Raw genomic sequence first — 24,147 nt, 5'->3', positions numbered from 1 at the left:
AAGTGTTTTGCCTTCATTTGAATTGCCCAGAGCTGTAAAATGACCTCTCTCAAGTATAAATCAGTCCAGATATAAACCTCCTCTCCTACTCTTCCCTACGCTCCCTGCCCACCTTCCCAGCCCTCCCTTGCACCTCCACCCAAGCCCTTCCCTGTCTCAATTCTTTACCTCCTTCCACACTTTTATATCTAGTTTTCATGAACCCACAGAAATGCTTTTGTAAATACTGCTGTACAGTTTGTAACCGTCATGTAAGCCTGTCATCAGTGCCAGAGTCCGTCTTGCCCTCTCGCACGTTTTAAAATCAACAGAGGAAAGTTAGAGTGAATGGCCCTCAGTGAGCTATAGGGTCATCTCTGTGTGGGACAAATGTATATTCCTGTAAGATTGCATTTTTATCTAAGGAATGATGTTATTTTAAAATTGCTAATAAATTTCTAAACAATGTCCAGATTTGTTCAATATTGTAAATGATATCAAAACTCCTTTGACATTGCTCCCTCCTACCAGCAGTGGCTGAAAATTAAAGACAGCTTCCTGCAGCCCCTTATTTCCCACTGGTGGCCCTGCTGCCTTTCGGGGACTCTTGTCCCTGTCTAAGGGGCTGCAGAATGGTCTGGACAGCCACAGCCTGCCCCACTAAACAGCAGCTTAGGAAATCCAGCCGCTGTCTGTGCTGCTGTCACCACAGAAATTCTGCCGTGTCACGATGTCCAACGTGTGTGACTCATGTGCAACCACACGCTTAACATTTTCCCTACTGGATTCCTTCTTACCAAGCACATGCAACAGAAAATGAATGCCCTCAGCTTAAATACAGTGTAATTAGTATATACATAAGCCATGAAGCTAATGGGATGATAACAAGTAACGTTCCACACATTTGCTTGTCGATTGAGCAAATTTGTTCTACCACGGTTATCAGGAAATTACACCGCAATGCCAGCTGAGCACTGTGTTTGTGTTGCAGCATTATAAATCACAGCGTGCTCAGCCCAAGTACATCAGTCTAAGATTCAGTAAAATAATGTCTAAAGAAAAAAGATTTTTATTTTTCAGTTACACGTGTATATATAAATATTTTTCCCTGATTTGCACACAGCTGTCAGAACTGCAGGCTCTGCTGTTACTATTAAATTGTGGTGGTACAAAACGTTAAAAACCCAGGGGATGATGAAACCCTAGGGGTGTTATCAGCGAAGGCAGAAGGCTCACCAACAGAAACCTCATTATCTGCAGGCTCAGACTGGCCATCAGTTAGACATCTGCCACCACAAAACCATAGGAAACCACTGTGCTCACGGCTGTTGGTCAAAGCTCAGCAAAGGACTCAGCATTGCTAGAAAGCTCCCTGAGCTGGCAGCTCAGCTGAGTTACAGCTCTGTGTGAGACCATTAGGTGAAATCCATGGCAGAGAACAGGGGAAAGTGGCTGTGGGCAGCTGCAGTGTGAAAAAAATGTGAAACCTGGAGTGAAACCTGAGAGACAGCTGAAACGGGGTTTGCAGAGTCCCCTGTGAAGTGGATTTAGAGCAGCCCCACAGCTGGAAAGGTAGAGCATACACCTACAATGCTTTTTGTTCGGCAGCTGCAGAGCGCTGCTGATGTCAGTGCTTAAAGCTCAGGGAATTTACCCGAAGCCAGAGAGGAGCACTGGGAGTTCCAACTCAACACGAGGGAGAACTTCTTTACATCCAGGGTGGCAGAGCCCTGGGACAGCTGCTCAGGGAGGTCGTACAGTCTCCCTCTCCGGAGACATGCCGAACCCGCTCCAGGTGACTCTGCCTTGGCAGGGGTGTTGGCATGGATGATCTCCAGCGGTCCCTCCCAACCCTGACACTCCTATGAGGAGCACGCAGATCTCGCAAACAAGAAGACGACCCCCAGTTTTAAGCAGGTTTGGCTCTTTAACCCCAACCCCAGCGCAGGGCCGGCGCTGTCCCGGCGGGGAGGAGCCGCTCGCTGCTCCCGCGGCCCGGCCCAGGCCCCACAGGCGGGCGGGCCCCGCTCCGCTCCGCGCCGCCCCGGCCCCTCCTCAGGTGCGGCCCCGCCCGGCCCGAGCCCGGAAGCGCCGGGCGGCGGTGCGGGGGCGATGGCGGGCGCGGGGCCGCCGCTGCTGCCGCTGTTGTTGTTGTTGTTCCTCTTGCCGCTCCTGCTGCCCCGGCCGCCCGCCGCCGCGGCCCTGCGGCTGCTGCTGGACGCCGCGCCGCCTTTCACCTGCTCGCAGCCGGTAAGCGGCGCCGGGAGCGCGGGGCCTGGGCGGGCGCGGGGAGCCGGGGTGGTGGGACGGGGCTCGGGGCCGGGCGGTGTCGGTGTCCCGGGCGGTGTCGGTGTCCCGGGGAGCACCGCACACCTCGCTGCGTTGCCCCGGCCGGGAAGCGCTGCTGCCCCGGGCACCTCTGGGCGGCCGCGGCTGAGCCGTGCGGGAAGCGGCCGCGGTCCCCGAGCAGGATGTGAGTCTGTGCTAAGAGCTGACGTTGCCCAATGTCCTAAAAGTTTTAACCAGTGCCTTGCAGATTTTAGGACTTTTAGGAGTACGCGGGGAATTGAGCATTGCATGCGTGTGAGGTTTTTGAGCAGGCGGGCTTTGGCTGCCTTTTCTCCCTGTGGAACCGGCCGGACAGGAGCTGCCGATGCAGCGGCGTTGTAAAAGTGAACAGCCAACCTGAGCGAACTTTGAGTAGCAACTCCGAGCTGGTCACTCTCTCTGGTGGTTTTTGAGGATTGTTTTGTTGGTCGCTTTTTTGCTTTGGAGTGGGATTTTTTTTTTGTTTCAGATAAGTATAAAGAGTGTATTGGAGGGGAAGAGATCTGCTTTTGCTTTTTAATTAACAATAGCAGGTGAGACAGGAAAATGGGCGGTCGTTGTCTGAGCTGGACAGCTTTATTTGCCATGGTGCACTTTCAGCAGCCTGAAAAAGGCAGGTACAGCTATAGACAACCGTAAAACAAAATGTGTCCTTTGGTGTGAAAGCTTCTATAATCTTTTCCTGTTCACATTTTCTGTCTTTTGTCTAGTCTGACACTTTTCCTAATGTTTGACTGTATCCTTACCCCTGTTTTACCAGAACCTCTGCTCTGCTGCCTTCTCTCCTATTTAAAGAGACCCCAAGAAAACAGACCAGTTCTGCAGTTTTACTGTAGGCTGGACATTGTAGAGTTACAAAATGTAAACTTTGGCAAAGGGAAAATTACAGTATTGCTTAGGCATCTCACATAACCATGATATCCCAAACCTTGTTAGTCACAGAGATTGACAGTAATGGAGTCTGTGCAAGTCCTTGGATGGTGGGGCTCTGACTGACTTTGTCTTGTCTGTCCCTCATTTTTTAGGAAGTGTGAGCACAGTAGCTGGGTGAGGGGTTCACCAGAACATCTCCAGCTTTCACAGGGGAACTGTGCTGCCCCATGCTCTGGTGTGCACACAGAGCAGTGAATGCTGGGCTGCTACGTTGGCCCTTTCTATCAAAAAGCCAATTTCCAAAGTGCAGGTAGACTTAAGAAAAAGGAGTCAGCTGAAGCCCAGGAGCAGCCTCTTGAAGCAGTTTTGAAGCTGCTGATTCACATAGAGAAAAGCCCCATCATCAACTGAGGCTGTGACAGTTGAGAACAGTTCCCCCTTCCCTTTCTGTGGGCTGTGCTGTTTTCAGTGTGTGATTTGGTAACCCTCCCTCCCAGCGTGTGGCTGTGCTGTGGTTCAGAAGCAGAGCTGCAGCTGAGCAGGGTGGGTGAGTCCCGTTTCCTTTGTCTAACCCACCCTGCTCTGCTGAGCTCTGGAGCAGCTCAGGCTGAGCCCTGGCAGCTTCCTCAGCAAAACCCTCATGAGGCAGAGGCTGCTTGGTGGAGGGGAAGTGTCATACCAGGATCTATAGACACCTGTAAGGAAAACTAAATGCTTGTTAACAGCTCATCTTATTAAAATGCACTTAATGGGCCTTATTCATCACCACTCCATCAAACTAGGGCTGAATAGCACAGCTGCAAATCCAGCTCTCACCAGTAACCATTGCTTGTACATGTCATCTGCAGGGGCTTTTTTCCTATGTGCAGGGGAAAAAAACATCCCACAGCTTAAACACCCATCTGTTTTTCCACCATCAAGTGTTAATCACTGTGTTCAGTTGCTGTGCTGTAGCTGTCGTGGGATGTGCCTGGGGGTCCTGGAGGAATGCAGTGGTTATAACCCTGCTCTCTTTGAGGGGCTGGATAGCTGTACATAGTTTGGTCTCTGGAATTTATCTTGCCAGCTTGCTTCACTGCAGGTCTCTGGAGAAGAATTGATGTAACACCTCTCATGAAGATGAGCCATGGTGGTGGTGCATGTGAGGACAGCTTTTCCAGGGTCTCCTTTGCAAATGTGTTCATTTTGCCCTTGCTGTTGACTGACTTCTGTCCTTCCCCTCTGTGGCATCTTTCTGCTGTGTAGGATGTTAACAATAACCCATGATCACACTGAGTGCTGGTGAAATATTTCTGGACCTCTTGGCATGAAAAGGATTCGCTATCAAAACTATTGAACTTCATCATAAAAAGGGTCACTGGTCAAAACTATGAAAATATTATAAAGACAACTTTAGAACTGATTGCTATGAAGAAATTTTAACTTTTGAATTTGGATTTGATTTTGCTGAGAATTGATATGAGGACAAGATAAAAAGTTTAAAACTGTAGAGAAAAATGCTTAAAAAATTAATTTGTAAAAGATGCTGGTTTCCTACAAGCCTTAAACAAATCATCCTTCAGCATTCATTCCTGTAATGTGTTCATGTGTTGATCTCTGCTTCTTTTTGCTAAGGAGTTAGAAAAGGGAAACTGCAGTAAACTTCAAATCATCCAAGTCTCTGAAGATACATGGAATGGTTCAAAGGTGAAAGGCAAATTTTGGAAAGCTGGAGCCCTTCCCATTCAGCAGCCACTCTTAAAGGAAAACTGGACACTTGCCTGGCTCCCAGTGGTTTCTTTCTAGTTACCACAGCATCCTGCTGGGAAATCTTTGCCTCCTATTACTTTAATTGAATTGTTATGGGATGGTGCTGTTAATCAGTTTCCCAGGTTTATTTCATTCAGATTCTTAGAATTCTCCACAGCATATGGTCTGTTCTTTTTTAAGCAAAACACAAATCATTAGAAAAGAGAGAAAAAAAACAGTTGCTTCCCTTTTTGTGAGAATACAGCAAGTAGACAAGAGTTGAGTGTGCCTGTCCTGCTAAGAATAATTTCAGCATCACCTCAAAATCATCTCCTTCTCATATTTATGCCTCCCATGTCTGTAGCTTTGATTTTCAGCCCTGGTTTAAGCTCAGTTGGCAGGCAAGCCCCACATGGCCACTCAGTCACTCACTTCCCCACCACGGAGATGGGAGGGAGAACCAGAAAGGTGAAAGTGAGAGAAATTGTGGGTTGAGGTACAGACCATGTAATAAGCAAAGCCAAAGCCATGCATGCAAGCAAAGGAGAACGAGAAATTATTTTTCACCACTTCCCTGGGCAGGCAGGTGTTCAGCTGCCTCCAGGACAGCAGGGATCCATCATGCATAACAATGACTCTGAAGACAAACACCATCACTCTGAAATCCCCCTCCTCATCTCTCTTCCCCGAGCTTTATGTGGTGAGTTTGATGCCTCTCAGTGTCCCTGTGGGGAGCTGGGGTCAGCACTCCCAGCTGTGTCCACTCTGATTCCTGCAGCCCCAGCCTGCTGGTGGCAGGGGTGTTGGAGAGCAGAAATGGCCTGTGCAAGCCCTGCTCAGCAAGAACAAAGACATCTCTCTGTTAGCAGCACTGTTTCCAGCCCAAATCCAAAATACTGCCCCATACCAGCTGCTGGGAAGGAAATTAACTCTATTACAGCACACTCAGGTAGGGAAACCAGGTTAAATATTTCTGCTGTCATAGCTTTGTTAGTGTGCTCTGGATGAGCCAGTGCATCGAGTAAGGTTTTGTGTTGATTGGACTTTACAAGGAGAAACCAACAAGTATTCCCTCAGGTGCTGAGGAGGGAGCCAGTGCAAATCTGACAGTGGTTAACACTGTGCTGCAGACCAAACTGGTCTTTTGCTCTGGTTGCTTCCTGGCTTTTGAATGTCATTGCCTGGAGTTACACATTCTGGTATAAAAGTGTGCCCAGAGCTGTTCACCTGGGTACTCTGCCAAAAGGAGATGGGGGTTTCATGGCAAGTGCTCCTAGGACTTGCCTTTCCTTGAGCTTCTTACACCTCTGCCTGCACTGTGCCTTTATCTTTGCTTATCTTTGCTTCCCTATGCCAATAGTGAGGACATCCTGTGTGGATGAGTTGTTCTTAAAAGCATTTTCAGCTCTTGGGTCATCCCTGTAGTGCTTGGGCACTGGGAAGGGAGAGGACCAAGAAGTGAATTGGTGCCTTGCAGTGGGAGAATCCTTTCCCTGTTCTTGTGGCAGACCTGCTAAATGCTCAGCTAACTGGTGGCAGCTTAAAACACTGCAGTATAGTCAGCTACACAAAAAAAAGTTGCTGGCACAGCAGGCAAGCAAGTTAGTGCAGGGTAGGAAAAACACTGTGTATGTGGTCCCTTGAAAACTCTGAGTGGGGCTGGGGAAAGGTGATAAAATACTGTTGGTGATAAAATACCAGATAAAGTACTGTTGTTTTTCCCCATAGAAACCCAGTGTTGAAAAGATAAGAAGGGCTTTAATTAGCAAGTGTCAGTTCTGAATCCTCATTGACAGACAGATGGCTCCTCATTGAGCTCTGGAGTTTTTAATAAATGTCAGAAAGGGCACAACAGCCTCATCAAAGCTGGGAGCATCCTTGTGAATGCTTCACCTGGGATAATCAACCTGGAGGAAGAGAGGATCCCTTTGTACACTGTGCTGGATCAATATTCATATTGATAATTAAACAAGAAAGGGGAAATGCAGCATTTCCTCACTTATGGTGTCAGCTCTGATGCAGAGCACCAGCACTCCATGAAAGCAGCTGTTGCTGCTCTTCAGGCTGATGAGGCCTTATATTTTCCATAAGGGCTTTGTTGGGATGCCATGTACAGTAATTACTGATGACTGCAACAGAACAAGGACAAAATGACTGAATATTAAGTGAGAGGCTTTAACAGAAATCATTACATTAGGAAAAATCCCTATGCTTGGTTGCCAGTTATTTTTGTTTCCTCTTGAGGGCTCATCCCAGAGCAGTCACTCACTCTTTGCCCTCTGTGGAAAGCACCGTAGCAGTTGCTGTGAAGAAAATTAACTCCCGATAAAATCTTAATCTCAGATAAAACCACTGCACCTTTGCACATAAGGGGGGCTTTGTCAGGCCAAATCATTTACCTTAAAAAGTCTGATTAAGGGTCTGAAGTGTTAGGACTAATTTTTTTCATAGCTTAATCCATTCTTCCATATAGGTATTCACAATTTTTATTTTTCTCTTTTTCAGTGTTTGTAGTTAGCCAGTTTGGTTTCATCAGCATTTGCTTCTTTGCTTTTAATTTCTTTTATTCTTTTTTTTTTTTTTCCATTACTAAAGGATTTAGGTTGCAGGTGCTGTTTTTCAATATAGCTCTATCTTGGGTGCATTTGTGGTGCAGTAATTGGAGTGTGGATGTGTTTCTTGTGAAGGGTGCCTGCAGGCTGCATTTATACCTGTGTGTGTTGTTGTGACTTGTGTAGCAAAAGCCTGGAAGAGATTTTCAGGTTTTATTCTTTATATAAGCATGAGGAGGTTAATGCCAGATCTTCCTGCTTTCCTTCCAAGGAACAGATACATGAGCAGAAATGTGAGCATTGATCTCTGAGGTATTTTCATTACCAAAAAGGCACAACTGGCTTGTCCAAGCACCCTTCCCTAAAAATGTAAATATTCCCTTGGACACTAAGCCCCAAATACATTTGCAGTTGGCATTAGGAAGTTGTAGAGAGTTTAAAACCCAACTGCCTTCCCTGCTCCACTGAAATGAATTATGTGGTGGCAATGGTTGACCATAATATCCAGCTTTAGGGGGCTTCCAGAATAATCAAAATATAACTGGGAGAGGCCAGGCAGAGCCCACATAACTTCTGCTTGCTTCTTTGTGATCAGGGCATCTTTATTCTTCATAAGAAAGTGTCTAATTCTGGTGAATTGTTCTTTCTCAGCACAGTGGTGTTTGCCATAGGTTGGACTGGATGATCTCGGAGATGTCACATAAATTGTGCCCAAGTTCCATGCCCTGTGTCTTCGGTTTTTTGATTAACAGCTCAGCCCAGTGTTTCCATCATGGTTAATTTTTCTAATTTGTGCGCATCACTGAAGTGCTTTTTCCTGCCCCTCTCCCAGCCCTGAGCAGAAGCAAGTTGCTGTCAGTTTTATTCTGAGAGTAATATTCTTGTTTCTTTCCCCCACAGGACTTAAACTGTCTCGTAAGAAATAGTAAGTAATTTTTTTTTCATTGTTGCAGTTTTCTCATAAGATCATGCTATTTTTTTTGCTATTTTTTTTGTTCTTTTCTTTTTCTAACTGGGTTCATACAGCATGTTTTTCCTGCTAGAATTGAAGAGTTGTAAAGGGAAACACTGCTATCATGCCTTGCTTTGGGATTTACACTTTGATCCATTATAAGCTCCAGCTAGAAGAGGAATGGAAAGTTTGGTCTTTTTTTAGGACAGAGTTAGGGGTAGGCAATGACATGAGTAAAACCCAACCCAACTTGTTTAATTTCTATTTAAAGCTGGGATCATCAGTTTTTAAAGAAATGAGAATTTAAGGACAAGTTTGCCAGCAAATCTTCATTACAAGCCATTATGACAGTACTTGATGAGAAATTGAAAATTAAAAATGGGGCATAGAGGGGTGCAGTTGGGAGCAGTTAATGTAAATTATTGGGTGTAAGGGGTCAAGTCTTAGCAATGACATGCATCTGAAAGACCTTAATATAATTATGGGTGATGTTGTGAAAAAACATTCTTAAAAACAAAAGGAAAATGTTCTGAAATTGTGCATTTGAAACCTGGAGGCATTGGGGCAGCCCTGCAGAGCTCCTTGGCTTTCCCCCCTGTTCTAAGCCAGCTCATTCCTGCCTCAGTGCCCAGCCCTGTGTCAAACTGACACAAGGATTTCTGTACCAGTGGTATTTTTGTTTGGCTTGCCAGATCAGGGAGAGGGCTATGCTGAAAATAACCAGATTTAAAACTCCTTTGGCAGGAGAGGGCTTGGGTGGGATCAGGTTGGATATTTCCCAGTGGCACACAGCCACTGGAATACAGGTTGGCAACATGGCCAAGCCAGACTGCAGCACCAGCATTAAAATGCTGCCCAAGTTAAATATTTGGTTTAAATTCTGCTTTATGGCTTTTGTTATGTTTTTCTGCTCTAGGGGAAATCTGTTTTTTTTTTTTTTTTAGTGTTTAGTACACTCTTTGCTGAAAGGTACTTTATTCTTGTCAGGCTTTTTATAGATATTTTTTGTAAAAGGAGCATTTGAGGATGGTCTAATTACTCCTAAGCCTAAAGCCATGTTTCCATCACATATCCATCAAAATAGACCCAAAGTGCACTTTAGGGGGGGCTGACTGCTATTTTTAACATGCTCTGAGAAGTCAAATGTGTTACAAAAGCCCAAGTAGATCATGTCTGTCTGATGCCTGTCACACCTGATTTCACTTTCTGGTGACTCTACAGGACCAGCTCTCCCTAACACCCTGTTGACAAGCATAGTTTATTTTTCTGTCCAGGGAGTTCATTAATTTAGGCAAGGCATAACAGGCAGTTGTTGGAAGCTGAATTCAGATGTATATTCAAATTTGAGGAAAAGCAGTTTGGTAATTAACCAAGGTAATTAAATATTGGGAGGTAATTAACTATTGGAACAATTTCCCTGGCTGACAGAATTCTTACCACTGGAAGGCTGGAAATCAGCACTAAAATAGCTCTATTTCAGCAGAAAGTTTAAGGAAGTACTGAGTAAACTTACTTGATCTGTTTAGCCTGACTACTCTAATAGTGACAAGTACTAACAGATTTTAAGGAAAAGAGGAAGTGGAAGTTACTAGAATAAGTTTGGATTATTACAGGCAATTTACAAAGCACTTCCATGCAGCAAACTAACTTTGAGTCTGTCACCCAGTTTTCCCCTCAGAATAAGCCTGACCCAGAGAGCAGATCATAATTGCAGTTAAGCAGAGGTTGCTCAGCCCCACTCTAAATGTGGGTTTCATTTCTGGACAGGCACGTGCATGGAGTCGAGCTGGCTGCAGGTGGCTGCCTGGACTCCCTCTGCTCCAAGCAGTCTCCACGTTTCCTCTGATGTTTTCCGTAAGGAGGATGGAAAACTGGTCCCTGTGCTTCAGATCGAGTGGAAAGTGGCTACAGACGGTAAGTGGTGGTTGTTTCATTTCAGTTTAATTTCAGTGCTTAAATTGTCCTTTGAGTCCTTGTGGATGTGTTTTGTTTTCAGTGGAATTTCACTTTTGAGCATGGAGCAGAGGTAAAAGGTGTGTTCTAGTAAGAATAGACATTGGTTGCTCTGGGTCTGGGTTGAAGGCACCTGAGACAGTAATTCATGTTCAGACTCAGGTGTTTATTATTTCTTATCAGTAAAACAGTTTCACAACCATGAGGTTGGCAGCTTTTCATTAGCAAGGCACAGAAAGGCTAACTGCCTCTTGTTACAAGGTCTTTTAGGACTAAACTATCCAATTAAGAACTGACACCTGGATTATTTTCCCTTTTAACCCAATAACTCATCCCTGGAAGCCTGCAGTGCAGACTTCTCTGCCCAATTACAATACATGACCCAAACCCATGAAGAAGGAGGTAAAGAAGAACAACCTGCCTCCACCCTAAAACCTCCATCTTCCTTCATATTTATTTCTATATTCTAAAATTCCAAGCTCTAAGTTTTCCACCCTGTGATATTACTCACTTCTAACCAACTACACACCCACAATCCCAGTGCTATCAATCAATTTTCGAAGCCTTCTTCACAGCCTCAGATCAAATGCAGTGTTCTTTGTGGGTCTGTGCCTTTAAGCACAGAAAGTTTAAAATTCTCAGCATCCAGGGTTCTAACAGATAGAGAGGAAAATTATGACTTCAAGTTATGAAAGCAGATCTATGAAATTGGAGAGGTTGGCTGCCTAATTTTGTTTGGTGGGTGTAATCTCATCTTTGTGTGCCTTGGCAAAGCAATAATTGTCTCATTGTTGGAGCCTAAATGACTACTAAATCACATTTTCTCACTCCCCAAATATATTTGATTGTTTGTAAATGATGCTTCCCTTGCATACTCTAGTCCAAAGTTTTGCACTGCTTTAAGGCAGAATTAAACACATTTATTTCTTCCTTCTGCAGGGGCTGTGTCTGAGGGCTGTAGAGTTGTGATCTCTAGCTAGGGTGGTGTAGAAGCAGGTGTGACCCAGTCATTGAACTCACCTGTGCTTGGCAGCTCTCTCATGTGTACCAAAACAAAGATGTGTTTGCTTTGGCACCCAGACTGCACGAGGCAGCTTTGAGAGAGCTCAGCACAATGCCACATCTGTGGAATGGCAGGGTGTGTGGAGAATGCAGTCACCTTCTCCTCTGCTCCTTCATTTGCACAGATGTAGCTTTGCCAAGGTAATTAACTATTGGAACTATTTCCCTGGCTATCTGACAGTTTTCTTATCACTGGAAGGCTGGAAATCAGCACTAACATAGGTCTGTTTCAGCTGAAGGTTGAAGGAAACACTGAGTAAACTTACTTGACCTGTTTAGCCTGACTACATGCCTGCTTTGGCACCCAAGCTGCATGAGGCAGAGCTCAGCACATCTGTGGAATGGCAGGGTGTGTGGAGAATGCAGTCACCTTCTCCTGTGCTCCTTCATTTGCACAGGTGTAGCTCTGCCATGCAGGACAGCCTTTAGGCTGAGAGTGCTGTCAGTCAGCCCTGCATGCTCGCTTTTCCATGGCCACTTATCTTCATGCTGGGATCCTCAGCGCCTCAAAGCAGCTAGACTAGACAAGGCTAGGCACAGTGGTGCTCTCTGTGGTGGCTGCAGCCTCTCCACGTGCAGAGAGAAGGGTGAGCAGCTTTGTCCCCTGTCCCTGCAGCCAGCGTCCGCTCCCTGCAAGGGGCCGAGCTCGCCGTCATGCAGATCAGCAGCAATCAGCAGATCTGTGCCCAGTTTGACTTCCTCAACAATTTGCCTCTTCAGGTCCGTCCAGATGGAGGCCGGGTGAGTGCAGAGCGATCCAAATTATGTGTTCTAGTCTGTGGAATTGTTTCTGCTTTCACTGTTTTATGGCAAGGTTATTGATTAAAAAGTACAGGCTGCTTAGAGCCTGTCTTGGACTTCAGATCTGCTGTCATTTCCCATTTCTCTTTCACTCTGCCCTCATTTCCCATTTCTCTTTCACTCTGCCCACCCTTCAGATTTTAAGAATTGCTGCTTTTAGTTGCCTGGCATGTGTCATCACTCGGGAGGTTGCTTAAAGCAAATCATTGTAGGGGTTCTTGTGTTCAAGGGGGCCTCAGGATGAGGGAAGAGATGAGAATCTTGACTCCATGTTTCAGAAGGCTGATAATATTATTATTTTATTATTATATACATATATATTTTATTAAAAGAAAATTATATATTAAAACTATACTAAAAGAATAGAAGAAAGGAATTTCATCAGAAGGCTAGCAAGGAAAGAAAGGAATCATAATAAAATCTTGTGACTGACTGAAAATCTGAGACAGCTGGATTGTGATTAGCCATTAATTAAAAGCAACCACATGAGACAAATCAAAATGCACCTGTTGCATTGCACAGCAGCAGATAATCATTGCTTACATTTTGTTCCTGAGGCCTCTCAGCTTCTCAGGAGAAAAAAATCCTAAGGAATGGACTTTTCATAAAACATGTCTGTGACAGGTTCTTGCATTCTGCTTCAGAGCATGATATTTTATAGCTTTTAAACTCAACTCTTACTATTGCTTCCACTTCTTTCTTGTACTGTCTTGTTGCTGAGGAAAGCACCAGCTTTGGGGGTTGTCATTCAGATTACATTCCTTCTAGGAAACTCATCAGAAAAGTGCTGAACATCCACAACAGTAAGGAATATAAACAATGAGGAGTTCATTCCTTAACCACACAGAATTTGGCCATAGTTAGCTTGCCACTCACTAAATACCACTCTCCCAGAGTGCCTCTCCCAGAATATGCACAGCATTGCTGATGCAGCAAACAGTATAGATTTAAGAATATATGTATGGAATGGCCAGGTACAGAACTACATAGGTATAAATGCAATTCTAAATGCTTAGCACTTGCAAAGTGCTACAAAATTCATACTAGACTGAAATTTCCATCTTGAAACTGCATATTTTATTCTAGTCTCCATTCAGTTCAGGATATAGTTTGGTGGAAGTTCCACACAATGGCTTGGCATAAAACTGTTGTATCAGCTCAAAGATCCCAAGAAAAAACAAATTCTAAACAGAAGAATTGAGACAGACAAAGAGACAGGTATACTTACACTTATGTTCCAATTTTTCACAGTCAAGCTTCAGTTAAAGGGTTACATGGGATGAGGGAACACAGTGGAACAAGGCCAAGTCAGCTGTTAATTTCAGTGCCTAAATTGTCCTTTAAAGTCCTTGTGGATGTGTTTTGTTTTCAGTGGAATTTCACTTTTGACCGTTTTGAAGTAGAACCTGGCCAGACTTACCAAGTGACTGTGTATCACCTGCCCAAGCTGGGTGTAAATGGAGACTACAATTGCAAGTCCACGTCCCTCACAATGCCTGGTAAGAGGTGATTTAATTCGCTTGGGCCTTGGGTTTAGGAATGTGGTGGTTTGTGGACCTCTGGAAGGAATGTGGGGGTTTGTGGGCCTGGCATCACTGCTGCTTTTACTTCATTTAAAATATTTCAGAGCTGCCCCTCTGCTTGTGGCAGCTGGAAGTACAGGTCAGAATTTCCAAATCAGAAGTTTGGCTTCTAGTACTAAATCCTAGACATGGGAAGGTCAATTTCAAAGGCACAGTTAGGCATAATTTACCAAGGAACTTGGTAGTGCTGGGTGCCTGACCCTTTCTTGTTGATGTGAAAATTTTCCTATCACTAAAAGAATTTTTACTGTGCTCCCCAAGGTTGCTGAGCATCTGTAATCCCTGTGGCTGCACTGACTGCTTCATAAATATTTGCTGCTTCATACAGATCTTGAAAACTGGTTCTTAAATTTTTTCTTAACTTGCTCATAGTTGTCAACCTGACTTTGTAGTTATAAAATGGCAAAGTGTGGAGTGTGTCAGCCAATGTGAGCTGGAAAAGGAGAAGAGAGCACTTAATTTTCAGCCCTCATACCCTTTCTTCTGCCTGTTCACACTAAGTACTTCCTGGCTTTTATCCTCTACTGTTCTTCAGAAACCTAATGCATGGTGTTAAGCTCAGCAGCTGCAGGGAGCTTTGCTGGTTAGAGCTTACACAAGAATTAGGGACACTGTAAATTCACAGAGTTTAAATTGGTAACTTTGAAAGTTGAAAACTTGAAATATGAAATGTTTTATCTCAACTGTCTAAGCAGGGAGTTGTTACTTTTCCTTTGTCCAAACCCTAGAGGAGAGACATAATTTAAGGCTGAGAGTTGTAAATCCCACATTGCTAAATGTTGAATATGTAACTCTGGATTTAACTGTGAAGCAAGTCCCAAAAAGCAGGGCCAATCTTCTAAATAAAGGGAATTAGAAATGTGGAAGAGTGTTTTAGGATTAAGAAAGATTCCAGCCTCCTGATTTTCCTGTATCAGAATGCCTTTGAAGGAATCTATTGCTGAGGTGTGATTACAAGGTGTGGGGATGAATGTGAGGTTTTAATTCCACTATTGTGACCCTTTCTGCACCAGTGTTACATTATTGCTGTACTATTAAGTGTGGTATGTTTTTGGTTCTGAGAAGAAAAAGAGCCAAACACCCCATGGCATCAGGGAATGGACTGGAAACCAGTACTGTTCTTCTACAGAATTTTGCCACTGCTTTAGAACAAAGGTGTCTACTCATTTAGGAGAGCTTGGTTAGGTCTCTGACTTCTGATTAATATTGTGGTTTTTTCCTAAATGGAAGTACAATATTTCTGACTGACTACTGATGGTCTTTCTTGCAGACTGCAGCGATTCTCTGATGAAAAAAACCATCCCATGTATAAAGACAGGTAAAAATATTTGAGTCTCATAGACATGGGTGCTCTGTTGGAATATTTGACAGCTGAGAAACATGAGAATATCTGCCCTGCTTCCAGGCAGCTTGTGGGAGCCCAGGATCCAGGGTGAAGTTCTAGATGATACAGCTCTGCTTGTGAGCTTCCAGCCGTGGATGGAGGCAGCCAGGTACAGAATCCATGTGGCCAGTTACATGCATGAGAAGAGGTGCAAAATGGCCACACAGGATTTCACTGAGGTAAGTCCCTTCCCCAGGTCATGCCTGCTCTGGAGATTTAGGCAAACGTCTTAAATGCTTGCTAAACCAGGACATTTGAACAACAATTTTCAAGGAATTATTTTTTGATTGCTTTTGGAAAGGGGAATTTAGTAGGTAAAAGATCAAAAAAGAGGTTTTATAATGTATAAAGCAGTCTATAAACACCTTCAAAGTCAAATTTTATGTTTGACTATCTGGGCTTTATTACCTTTTTCAAGCCAGTGCCTGGGGAGCTAAGACTAAGCAAATTAACCAAAATTGAGATGCAAAGTTTCAATAAATCATTGAAGTACTTTATCAGAGATGATCACAGGAAGGTGTTAATTAAATCTTTTATATAAAGAATGAGTGATTTACTAACAGATGCTTCATTCAAGCTGAGAATCAATTTCCATAGGTCTTATAGTCCGTGTTGCTGAGAATCTTAAAGTGTCCAGACTGTGTTCTGATATAAAAAATGTTTCCCTTCAGGCACTTGAGGGAGGAGAAATACTGAATATTTGGAATCACTCTCCTCCCTTCCTTGTGTGAGGGCAGATATGTTGGCATTCAGTTTGTTTAATCTTTCTATTCCTTAACACTTAAAACCCTTAGTACTGCCTGCACTGATATGTTTAAGCTGTTACTGACACAGATGGGGCAGCTGTGTGAGTATTTCCCTGGTGGAGGGGAATACACCTCATTTTGGAGTTTGTATCTGCTAATCACTGTGAAGAATTAGGTTATCATGATATTGACTGTGTACAGCAGGTAGCAAGGGCAACTCACCTGCCTGTTCTAGTGTCAGAAGTAGTGTTGGCAGCTGCTTTTAATTAAACAAGGAGACTTGTTAATGTTCACACATTACAGAGCTGAAGACATCTACATTGTTAAGAAAATGTAAGTTTTAACTCCTTTGAAGTTGTACCAGGTACATCCCTAATTATTTCCTGTTACCTGTGTAGTCTTGGCCTGCTGTCTCAATTGCATTGTCACACAGCACAGCTGCTGAGATGGTGGCCAGATCCTTCACCCATCCTGTTCTCTCTGGGCTGCTTCTTCAAAAGCAAAAACATAGCTTCTGCTTCTTTGGACCACTCCATTTTTTCATTTCAGCTTTTTCTGTTTTCCCTGCTTTCATTTGGTTTTCTTCCTTCCCTTATAACTTGCATCTGATTTCTGCAGGATGGACTGCAACAGCAAGTGAATGTCACAATCAAAATAGAGAACATAAAAGCTTGCTGCAGATACAAAATACAGGTGGGATCACACTCTTGTGCCTGTGTCCTTCCTTCCCAATCAAGGCTGTGAGCACCTCAGGAATGTCAGGAAGTTGTTTTTTTTTTTTCACAGTGTTTTGTTCTGAGAGTGGCTAATATGCAATTACCTGCATCAGGGAAATATTCTGGCTAAAAAAATTTTTATATAGGTATTTGTAGGGGGATAGAATATAAGAAAATAAAGATAGTGTAGAAAGTAATCTTACCCCTAAGCAGTTGCAGCTGGGCCAGTTATCAAAGATTAGGAACAGGCCTGAGTTTAACAGGCCACAGGTGTAACCAGTGAGAAGAAGAGTGCTGTAAAAGAGTGGGGTGGCTGCTTTGTGAAGAAAGAGTCAGTGCTCTGAGGAGCTGACCATGAGAAACACCAACAAGGTGTGAAACTTTTGTGATAAGGAGACAACAGGATGGAACCCCTGCAATAAGATGGCAGCAGGTGTTCTCTGCAGTCAGTGGCTTTTCCTCAGTACAGGGCTGCCAAGTCAGAGATTATGGGAGTGGGAATGGCAAATGTGCAGCCTCAGGAACTCACAGCTTTTGTCATGTATGGTGTAAGAATTATTGATTAATCTTGTTTTCTGAAGGGAAACGGGAATTCTGTGTCTCTGTCCTAAAATACAAGGAACATTGAGGCAGAGAGAAAGTAAATCAGGGAACAAAATTTCTTTTAAGAATAACTTCTGTTTTCTGGATTCTTTTCAACTGCAGATTCAGCCATTCTTTGCAAACTGTGGCACAGACTGTCTGAGACACTCTGCTTCCATCCCATGTGATCCAGTTCCAAGTGAGAACCACTTTTCTCTAAATTAGATTCCCATTGTTTTACAGCTGAGAACTGAATTTTTAACATAACTCTTGTCTTTTGCAGGTAGAGAACCAGCAGGTACGAAGTTCTTGCAACACTCTGAAACTTTTTTTGCTGCTCTTCTGTTGGGTAGAATGAGAAATGATCCTTCCTGCAAATGACCCAATGGGCAGGAAATGTCCCTGTTGAAAGTTTTATATTATTTGAAAATAGTGGACAGCCCATAGGTGGTGCATGAACTGTACCAGCCATACTGGGAACATACCAAAGCTCCCACTGAAACCTCAGAGGATGTGAAGACCAGCACTTGGCAACCACTTGGTAACAAAACACCAAACCCATGAAGAGCAAGGAGACCCCACACACCTAGTAATGAGAACATCATGTGAGGGATGAGAGTTTAGGTCATGTGGGTTTAGTTGTTCAGGGATTTCTTTGTTCAGGGTCCCTCTTTTGAGCCACCAAGCTCACCCAGGCAGGTATCATAATCAATATGTGCAGTAAATCTCTCTGATGGAGATGAGAGCCTGATGTCTAAAATTTCTTTAACAGTCCCCTTGTAACACTGAGTTCAGAATTAATTGTGCTAAGAATGACTTCACCATGATTTAATGAGGCAAGTATTTGTATGCAGTGTGAACCTTAAAGAGCAATTTTTTGAGAGACACTTCACTTGCATAGAATTCTTTGAGAAGCAGTTTTGACAAGAAGAGTCTTAATATAAAATACTTTCTGTCACTTTGCTCAGTGTTAAAAAATTTGCATAATATAAAGCAGCTTTTGGAGAGAATAGCATGCATATATTCATTTTTATGAATGTCAAGATAACTTGTGCATAATGATTTGACATCCTTTTTTTGGCTGCAACACCTGTAAGGATCTTTTGCCCAAGATTAAAAAAAAAATTAAAAAAGGAAAAACACCTGTAAACTGAAATTCTTGACCCAAAATAGTGATATTTTAATTTTTTTTTTTAAGCTAGATTGCAGGAACAGGCAGGACATGGGCGGCATGCCTGTCAGAGCTGGGTAAACATTGCTATTTAGAGGAGGGTTCTTGATCTGTGTTTTCAGTGTGCTGCACATATGGTTCTTTGTGTGGAGCAAGTTTGTGGTGTACAGCAGCACCATGCAAGCAGGAATTGGTTTGGAGCAGTGGCTGTGGATTGTAAGGGGGAAGTGCTGTCTGCTCAGCAGAGCCAGGGTCCTCCTCCCTTGGCTTCTGCTGCTCAGGGACCTTCTGCTCTTGGAGCTGTGTCTGAGGAGTGTTTCTGTTTTGCAGATGACATGATGATCTGGCTGTACTGGTGCATCACTGGGATCTCTGTGCTGCTGGTGGGGTCAGTCATCACAGCTGTGCTGTGCATGACTAAAATACGAGCAGGTGAGGCTCATACCAGCCAGGAAGAAAAAATCCAGTGCTAAAGAATATTTTTTTCTCCTTCTGTACCTATTCCTATTGTGGTTTTGTTCCTTGCTGTTCTGATGCCTTGCCACTGAGAATAATGCCTATGAAAACATCTTCAGTTTTACATTATGGGACTTGCAATGTCCTTATACCATGCACTAGATAAGTAAAGCCTTCCACAGGTTATCTTCTCTGATGCTCCTTGTTCGTAGCACTTCAGAGGTCATGAGGGGAAAAAGGAATTTCGTAGTTCAGCTCTTTGTTTACTGCAGATTGCTGCAGTTTTGTGCATGTTTTTTCCCCCTGCATTGCATAAGAGCATTGCAGAGCAGAAGCTTCCTGTTTGTCCACACTGTAGTCTTCCCCCTGTTTCCCAAATTCTCTGCAAAATTAATTTTATACTATTGTGAGATTAGATAAGGTTTTTCAATTGAAGTGGAAGGAAAAAAAAAAAACACAGGACAGAGACTGACATCAAGCAACTTGGAAAATTGGGTACTTAAGGGCTAACTCCTTGTTTTCTGTGCTGCAGCCATGAGGCAGTTATCTCAGGGAAGCTGTGTAACTCACTGCTTTTGGTTTTTTTGTTACATGAGAGGAAGAATTGGTAATCTTTTGGAAAATTTCTTAACATCAAATTCATCTATAAGATGCAGCTAGGGACATTTTAGTCACCTCTTCAGAAAAGCTTCTTAAGAAAAAGACATATTTTAAAAGCCTCTTCTCCTTAAGGAGAGGTCACAGGACGGTTGGGGGGGTCTGTATTTGAGACTGCCACGATTGGGGAAGAAGCTGAAAGTTAATTTTGAGTGCGTTGTCTCCACTCAAAGGAAAAACATAGCAAGAACTGGCTGTAGAAGAGTCTTTATTCTTTCAGTATGTTTTTTTAATTAGGCTTCTTCGTCCTTAAAGCTTTATCTCCCTGCACAGTTAGAGATTTATTTTTTAACCTAATCTGTGGAAGGTGGTGTGATTTTAAGCATTTAATCTTAGTTCGTGCTTCCAGAACTGACAGTGACTGTCTCTCTTCCAGCACGCCGGCGAGGGAAATGCAGCCACGACAGTTTGCAAGCTGGTAAGATGCAACTGTGCTTGGTCAAGCACCTCTCATGCAGGTCTGACAGTGTTGCCCAGAAGGGGCTTTTGTAGGCTCTAACTACTCCTTAGATGCTTCTTGAAACCAAAAGTTAGCCTGTTTAGCTAAAAGAAGCTTTGTATATGGAATTTGAAGTGCTGTTTTTGTGAGATGGGAGGTAATTGCTTTGGAATGTGGGGAGGCTTTTGACCCAAGGCTGTACTAGCAGAAGAAGCTTTGCTGATCATCTAGGCCATAGCAACAGCAGATTGGTTTGGGGTGGGTGCACTCAGCTCTCCACTAGAGAATACAGCAATATTTGCAAACCTCTTGAAGCTGCTGCAGTGTTTTTGTGAGGTGAAAGTTGATGAATCATCTGGGCATTATCATAAATCACCCTTTACTGTGCCTGTACTTTCATATTAAATTTACAAAATGAGATGTTGTCCACATAGATTGCCAAAATAGCATTAAAGCTTAAAAGTTGTGTTAATACCCTGCTATGCTGCTTAGTGCTGACTCACAGCTTTGCAGTTTGGGGACTGTGGCTGTAATTAACATTTCCCTGCCTTCCATCAGCGCCGTACAGCGAGCTGCCCCTGCCGCCCCTGAAGCTGCGGAAGGTTTGGATCGTGTACTCTGCTGATCACCTGCTCTACGTGGACGTGGTGCTCAAGTTTGCTGAGTTCCTGATGACAGTCTGTGGCACTGCTGTGGCCCTGGACCTGCTGGAGGACCACCACATCTCAGAGCTGGGGCCCTTACCCTGGCTCACCCGGCAGAAGAAGGAGATGGAAGAGCTTTCTTCGAAGATCATCATCCTGTGCTCTCGGGGCACCCAGGCCAAATGGCAGGCCATGCTTGGGAGTGAGCCTGTGTGCCTCAAGCAGGATCAGCAAAAGCCAGTGGGAGACCTGTTCACCCCAGCCTTGAACCTGATCCTGCCAGATTTCAAGAAGCCAGCCTGTTTTGGAATGTACATAGTTTGCTACTTCGAGGGAATAAGCAGTGAGAGAGATATACCTGATCTGTTCAATGTCACCTCCAGATACCAGCTGATGGACAAGTTTGAGGATATTTATTTTCGGATTCAGGATCTGGAGAAGTTTGAACCCGGGCGCATCCATCGAATCCAGGAAATCACAGCTGAAAATTACATCGATACCCCCAGTGGGAGGAAGCTGAAAGAGGCCATAGAGAAGTTCAAAAACTGGCAGACTGAGCACCCAGACTGGTTTGAGAGTGAGACCATCTGCCTGGATAGTGATGAAGAGGTGCATTCCCTGAGCAGAGAGAGCCAGGTGGGTTCACTGCTGAGTGAGCCAGGAGGAATTGTGAAACACCAGCTGCACCTACGTGAGCCTGAGCCCTGTTACACCATCAGTCTCCACGTGCATGAGGGTGAAAGTACAGGCTGCAGGCTGCAGCCTCAGCTTAATCCACGTGGGGATCCAATTTCCCAGACTGTGGTCCTTCCTATGGATGTTCCTCCAGTTCAGGTGGTGGAGCCAGTCTCTTCCATGGAAGGCAGAAACATCCTCAGTCACCATGTGCTGAGCAATGAGGACTGTATGGAAGGAGTTCCTCTTCTGGAGACCAGCTTTCCAATGAGGAATAACCTCATCCTCCACGATGGCTCTGAGGCTTCAGCAGCTGACCAGAGTCCTGCAAACTTGTCAGGTGACCTGAGTGAGCATCTGAGTGGACTCATGTACCCCCTTTATCAGCAGAGTGTCATCCCTTCAGAGCCATATCTGTGCCAGGGGGAGGCTGACCAGCAGCACCAGCTGGTCTTTGATGACCAGTGCAAGGACCAGAGGCAGTCAGTGCAGTCAGACCAGGGCTACATCTCCAGATGCTCCCCTCTGCCTCCTGACGACCTTCTAGAGGAGGAGGAGGAAGAAGAGGAGGATCAGGAACAGCAGGGGGGCTTCCACGAGCTCTCTCCAGAGGTTTTGAACAGCCTGAAGAGCCTCCAGAAGCAGCTGTTTTTCCAGGACATTCAGAGGCAGTCCAGCTGGAGCTACCCAGCAGAGGTGATGGACCTTGGCCAGGCTTTGGAGGACTCTTAGGCTCTGCCCTGTTTGAAATGCAGGGATGGAGGGTGGTCCCATGCAGAGCAGTACTGAGGCTGCATTTCCAGCACTGTCCTTGTCCTTGCATTGTAAATGGCTTAGTGCTGGCACCTTCCTGTGCTGCTGGGATGCAGCACTGCCCAGCACATGTGGAATGTTGCTTCCAATCTCTGTGGAGAGAAGCCAGGAGTATTGCCCCGCCCTGTGAAAGAACAGGCAGTGATTCTGTTCCTTGGGGAAGAGCATTACACTGAATTCTCTCTGATGGATGGCAGAAAAATTGCTGTGGCTCATCCACTCGTGCCTTCACAATGCCCTCCAGCTGTGCTGATTCTATTGCACTGGATAAAAGTCACAGGCATGCTTCAGAAAATAGGCTTAGATAATGTGGTGACATTTGCATTGCCATTTTAATGCACATTTTGAACATTTCCTTGTAAATACTGTATTAAAGACATGTGCCTTAAATTTCAGCTAGATTAGGGCTGTTTCTACCTGGTTGATAAATGTGCCTAAAGATTTTTATTTTTCTTCCCACTCATCATTCATTTACAGCTGCATTTCCACGGCCATTCAGAAATCAAGTGGAATAGCTGAGAATAAGTGGGATAAATGTTTAAATTGAGAGTCTCCATGACTCTTCTTGCCTCTCTACTGGGAGCTATGTGCTTGAAAACCAGCAACAGTAGTGGAGGGGGAAGAGGAGACCGAGAAATGGAATTTGGGATTTTTTTACAGTTTTAAGAAATGTGGAGCTGAATACAGAATCAGGGGAATCTGGTGTGTTCTGTGACACACTGCTGCAGTGCTGTTTGCTTTTGGATATCTTAGCACCAGGAAGATGTGAGCTGAAGATATAGATAGTGACACACAAGGAAATAAAGGACTGTTTTGGAGGAGGAAAAACTGTAGCCTCAGCAGATGCTGTTTTAGAGTGGAAATTATATCTGAGTTAAGGGAGGCTGAGTGAAAATGACTGTAAGATGCACTTGTGTGGGTTTAAGCTCCAGCACAGGTAGTTCAGGTTAACTACAGTGAAATACTGAACAGACTAAGGGATTTCTCTTCCAGGAGCAGTGATGGTAAGGCTGCATTTACCCTGTTTCTTATCACTGGATAACAACCTGTGAGGTGTAAATACATGCAGGCCTTTCTCCTTTGTTGTTTTCCCATCCATCTAAGTTTACTTGTCAAAAAAATCCTTTATCTCAGCTTTTTTAAAATCTAATGTCTTAGAAAGAATCTATTCTTTTCTCTTGCAATTTATTTTGTATTGTGTGTATTTTATAATTTTGTGTCTAACCTGTGGGTTTTTTTTTTTCCTTAAATTAAAAATGAAGAATACTTTTTTGATATATTCAGTTAAATACTTCTGTGTCCTCAATTCTGCCTATCTCCTTATGTTGAGTTCTTAGTATTTGTTACAGGAATCTGAGGCAAAACTGAGCCAGAACTGAACTGGCTCACGAATGTCAAAATATTCCTGCAAAGCACAGTGTGGAGATGAGCTGGACAGAGCTGAGGGCCTGCAGCCATGGGAAGCATCCCTACATCCCTTCAGGAGGGGTGGTAAAGGAACTGTTTGTCATTTCCATGCAGGACTCTTAGGACAGCTCAGTGACAAAGGGAAATCCCTGCAGAGATCCAGAATTAAGGCTGGGAGCCTTCCTGCTCCAACAGGAATCCAATCCAATCCAATCTAACCCAACAGAGCTCAGCAAGAGGCAGCTGTGATCTCAGTGCTCCTCCAGTGAGAACCCATCTCCCAGATTATGTCAGTAATTGCCATCTTGATGATCCCACTTCTAAAAGTTTCTTTTATCTTACAGCAATTAACATGTAAATCTGATTTTTTTTTCCCCATGAGTCTTTTTCAAGTGGTATAAATTCCTATAAATCACTTGAATAGGAAGCTCAGAAGTGTCATTTGAATTTCCTTGCCTTAGTCATTCCCTTCTCAAATAACTCCCTTGGTGTTACAGCTCTTAGAATTTGCTTTCACTTAGAAAAAGTTTGTTTGAAGGGAAAATCCATATGCTATTTTACCAATCCAGTGTGAAGAAAACAAGTAACTAACACATCTGTTGGTCCCTATTCAATACAAAATTGAATATCCCAGCAAGAATCAAAG

General features: G+C 44.0%; 1 protein-coding gene across 2 annotated transcripts; it reads left to right on the top strand.

Annotated features, from left to right (window-relative positions):
• The first annotated feature begins 2,091 nt into the window (after positions 1-2,091).
• On the top strand, positions 2,092-23,356 carry IL17RA (interleukin 17 receptor A). Of its 2 annotated transcripts, XM_063153840.1 has the most exons (13): positions 2,092-2,229; positions 8,361-8,385; positions 10,180-10,326; positions 12,044-12,168; positions 13,601-13,727; positions 15,082-15,129; positions 15,217-15,374; positions 16,560-16,634; positions 17,363-17,438; positions 17,523-17,537; positions 18,741-18,842; positions 19,900-19,941; positions 20,521-23,356. In XM_063153840.1, exons 1-13 carry the CDS (start codon positions 2,092-2,094, stop codon positions 22,011-22,013), a joined length of 2,571 nt encoding a protein of 856 aa, XP_063009910.1. In that variant the 3' UTR covers positions 22,014-23,356. The 2 variants fall into 2 exon arrangements, with proteins under 2 accessions (XP_063009910.1, XP_063009911.1); XM_063153841.1 differs by lacking the exons at positions 2,092-2,229; positions 8,361-8,385; positions 12,044-12,168 and having other exon boundaries at positions 10,211-10,326.
• The last annotated feature ends 791 nt before the right edge of the window (positions 23,357-24,147 follow it).

The sequence above is a fragment of the Melospiza melodia genome, chromosome 4 (assembly GCF_035770615.1).
Source record: "Melospiza melodia melodia isolate bMelMel2 chromosome 4, bMelMel2.pri, whole genome shotgun sequence".
NCBI lineage: Eukaryota > Metazoa > Chordata > Aves > Passeriformes > Passerellidae > Melospiza > Melospiza melodia.
Note: the sequence above shows the minus strand (reverse complement) of the source record. Positions and strands in the feature narration are given on the sequence as shown.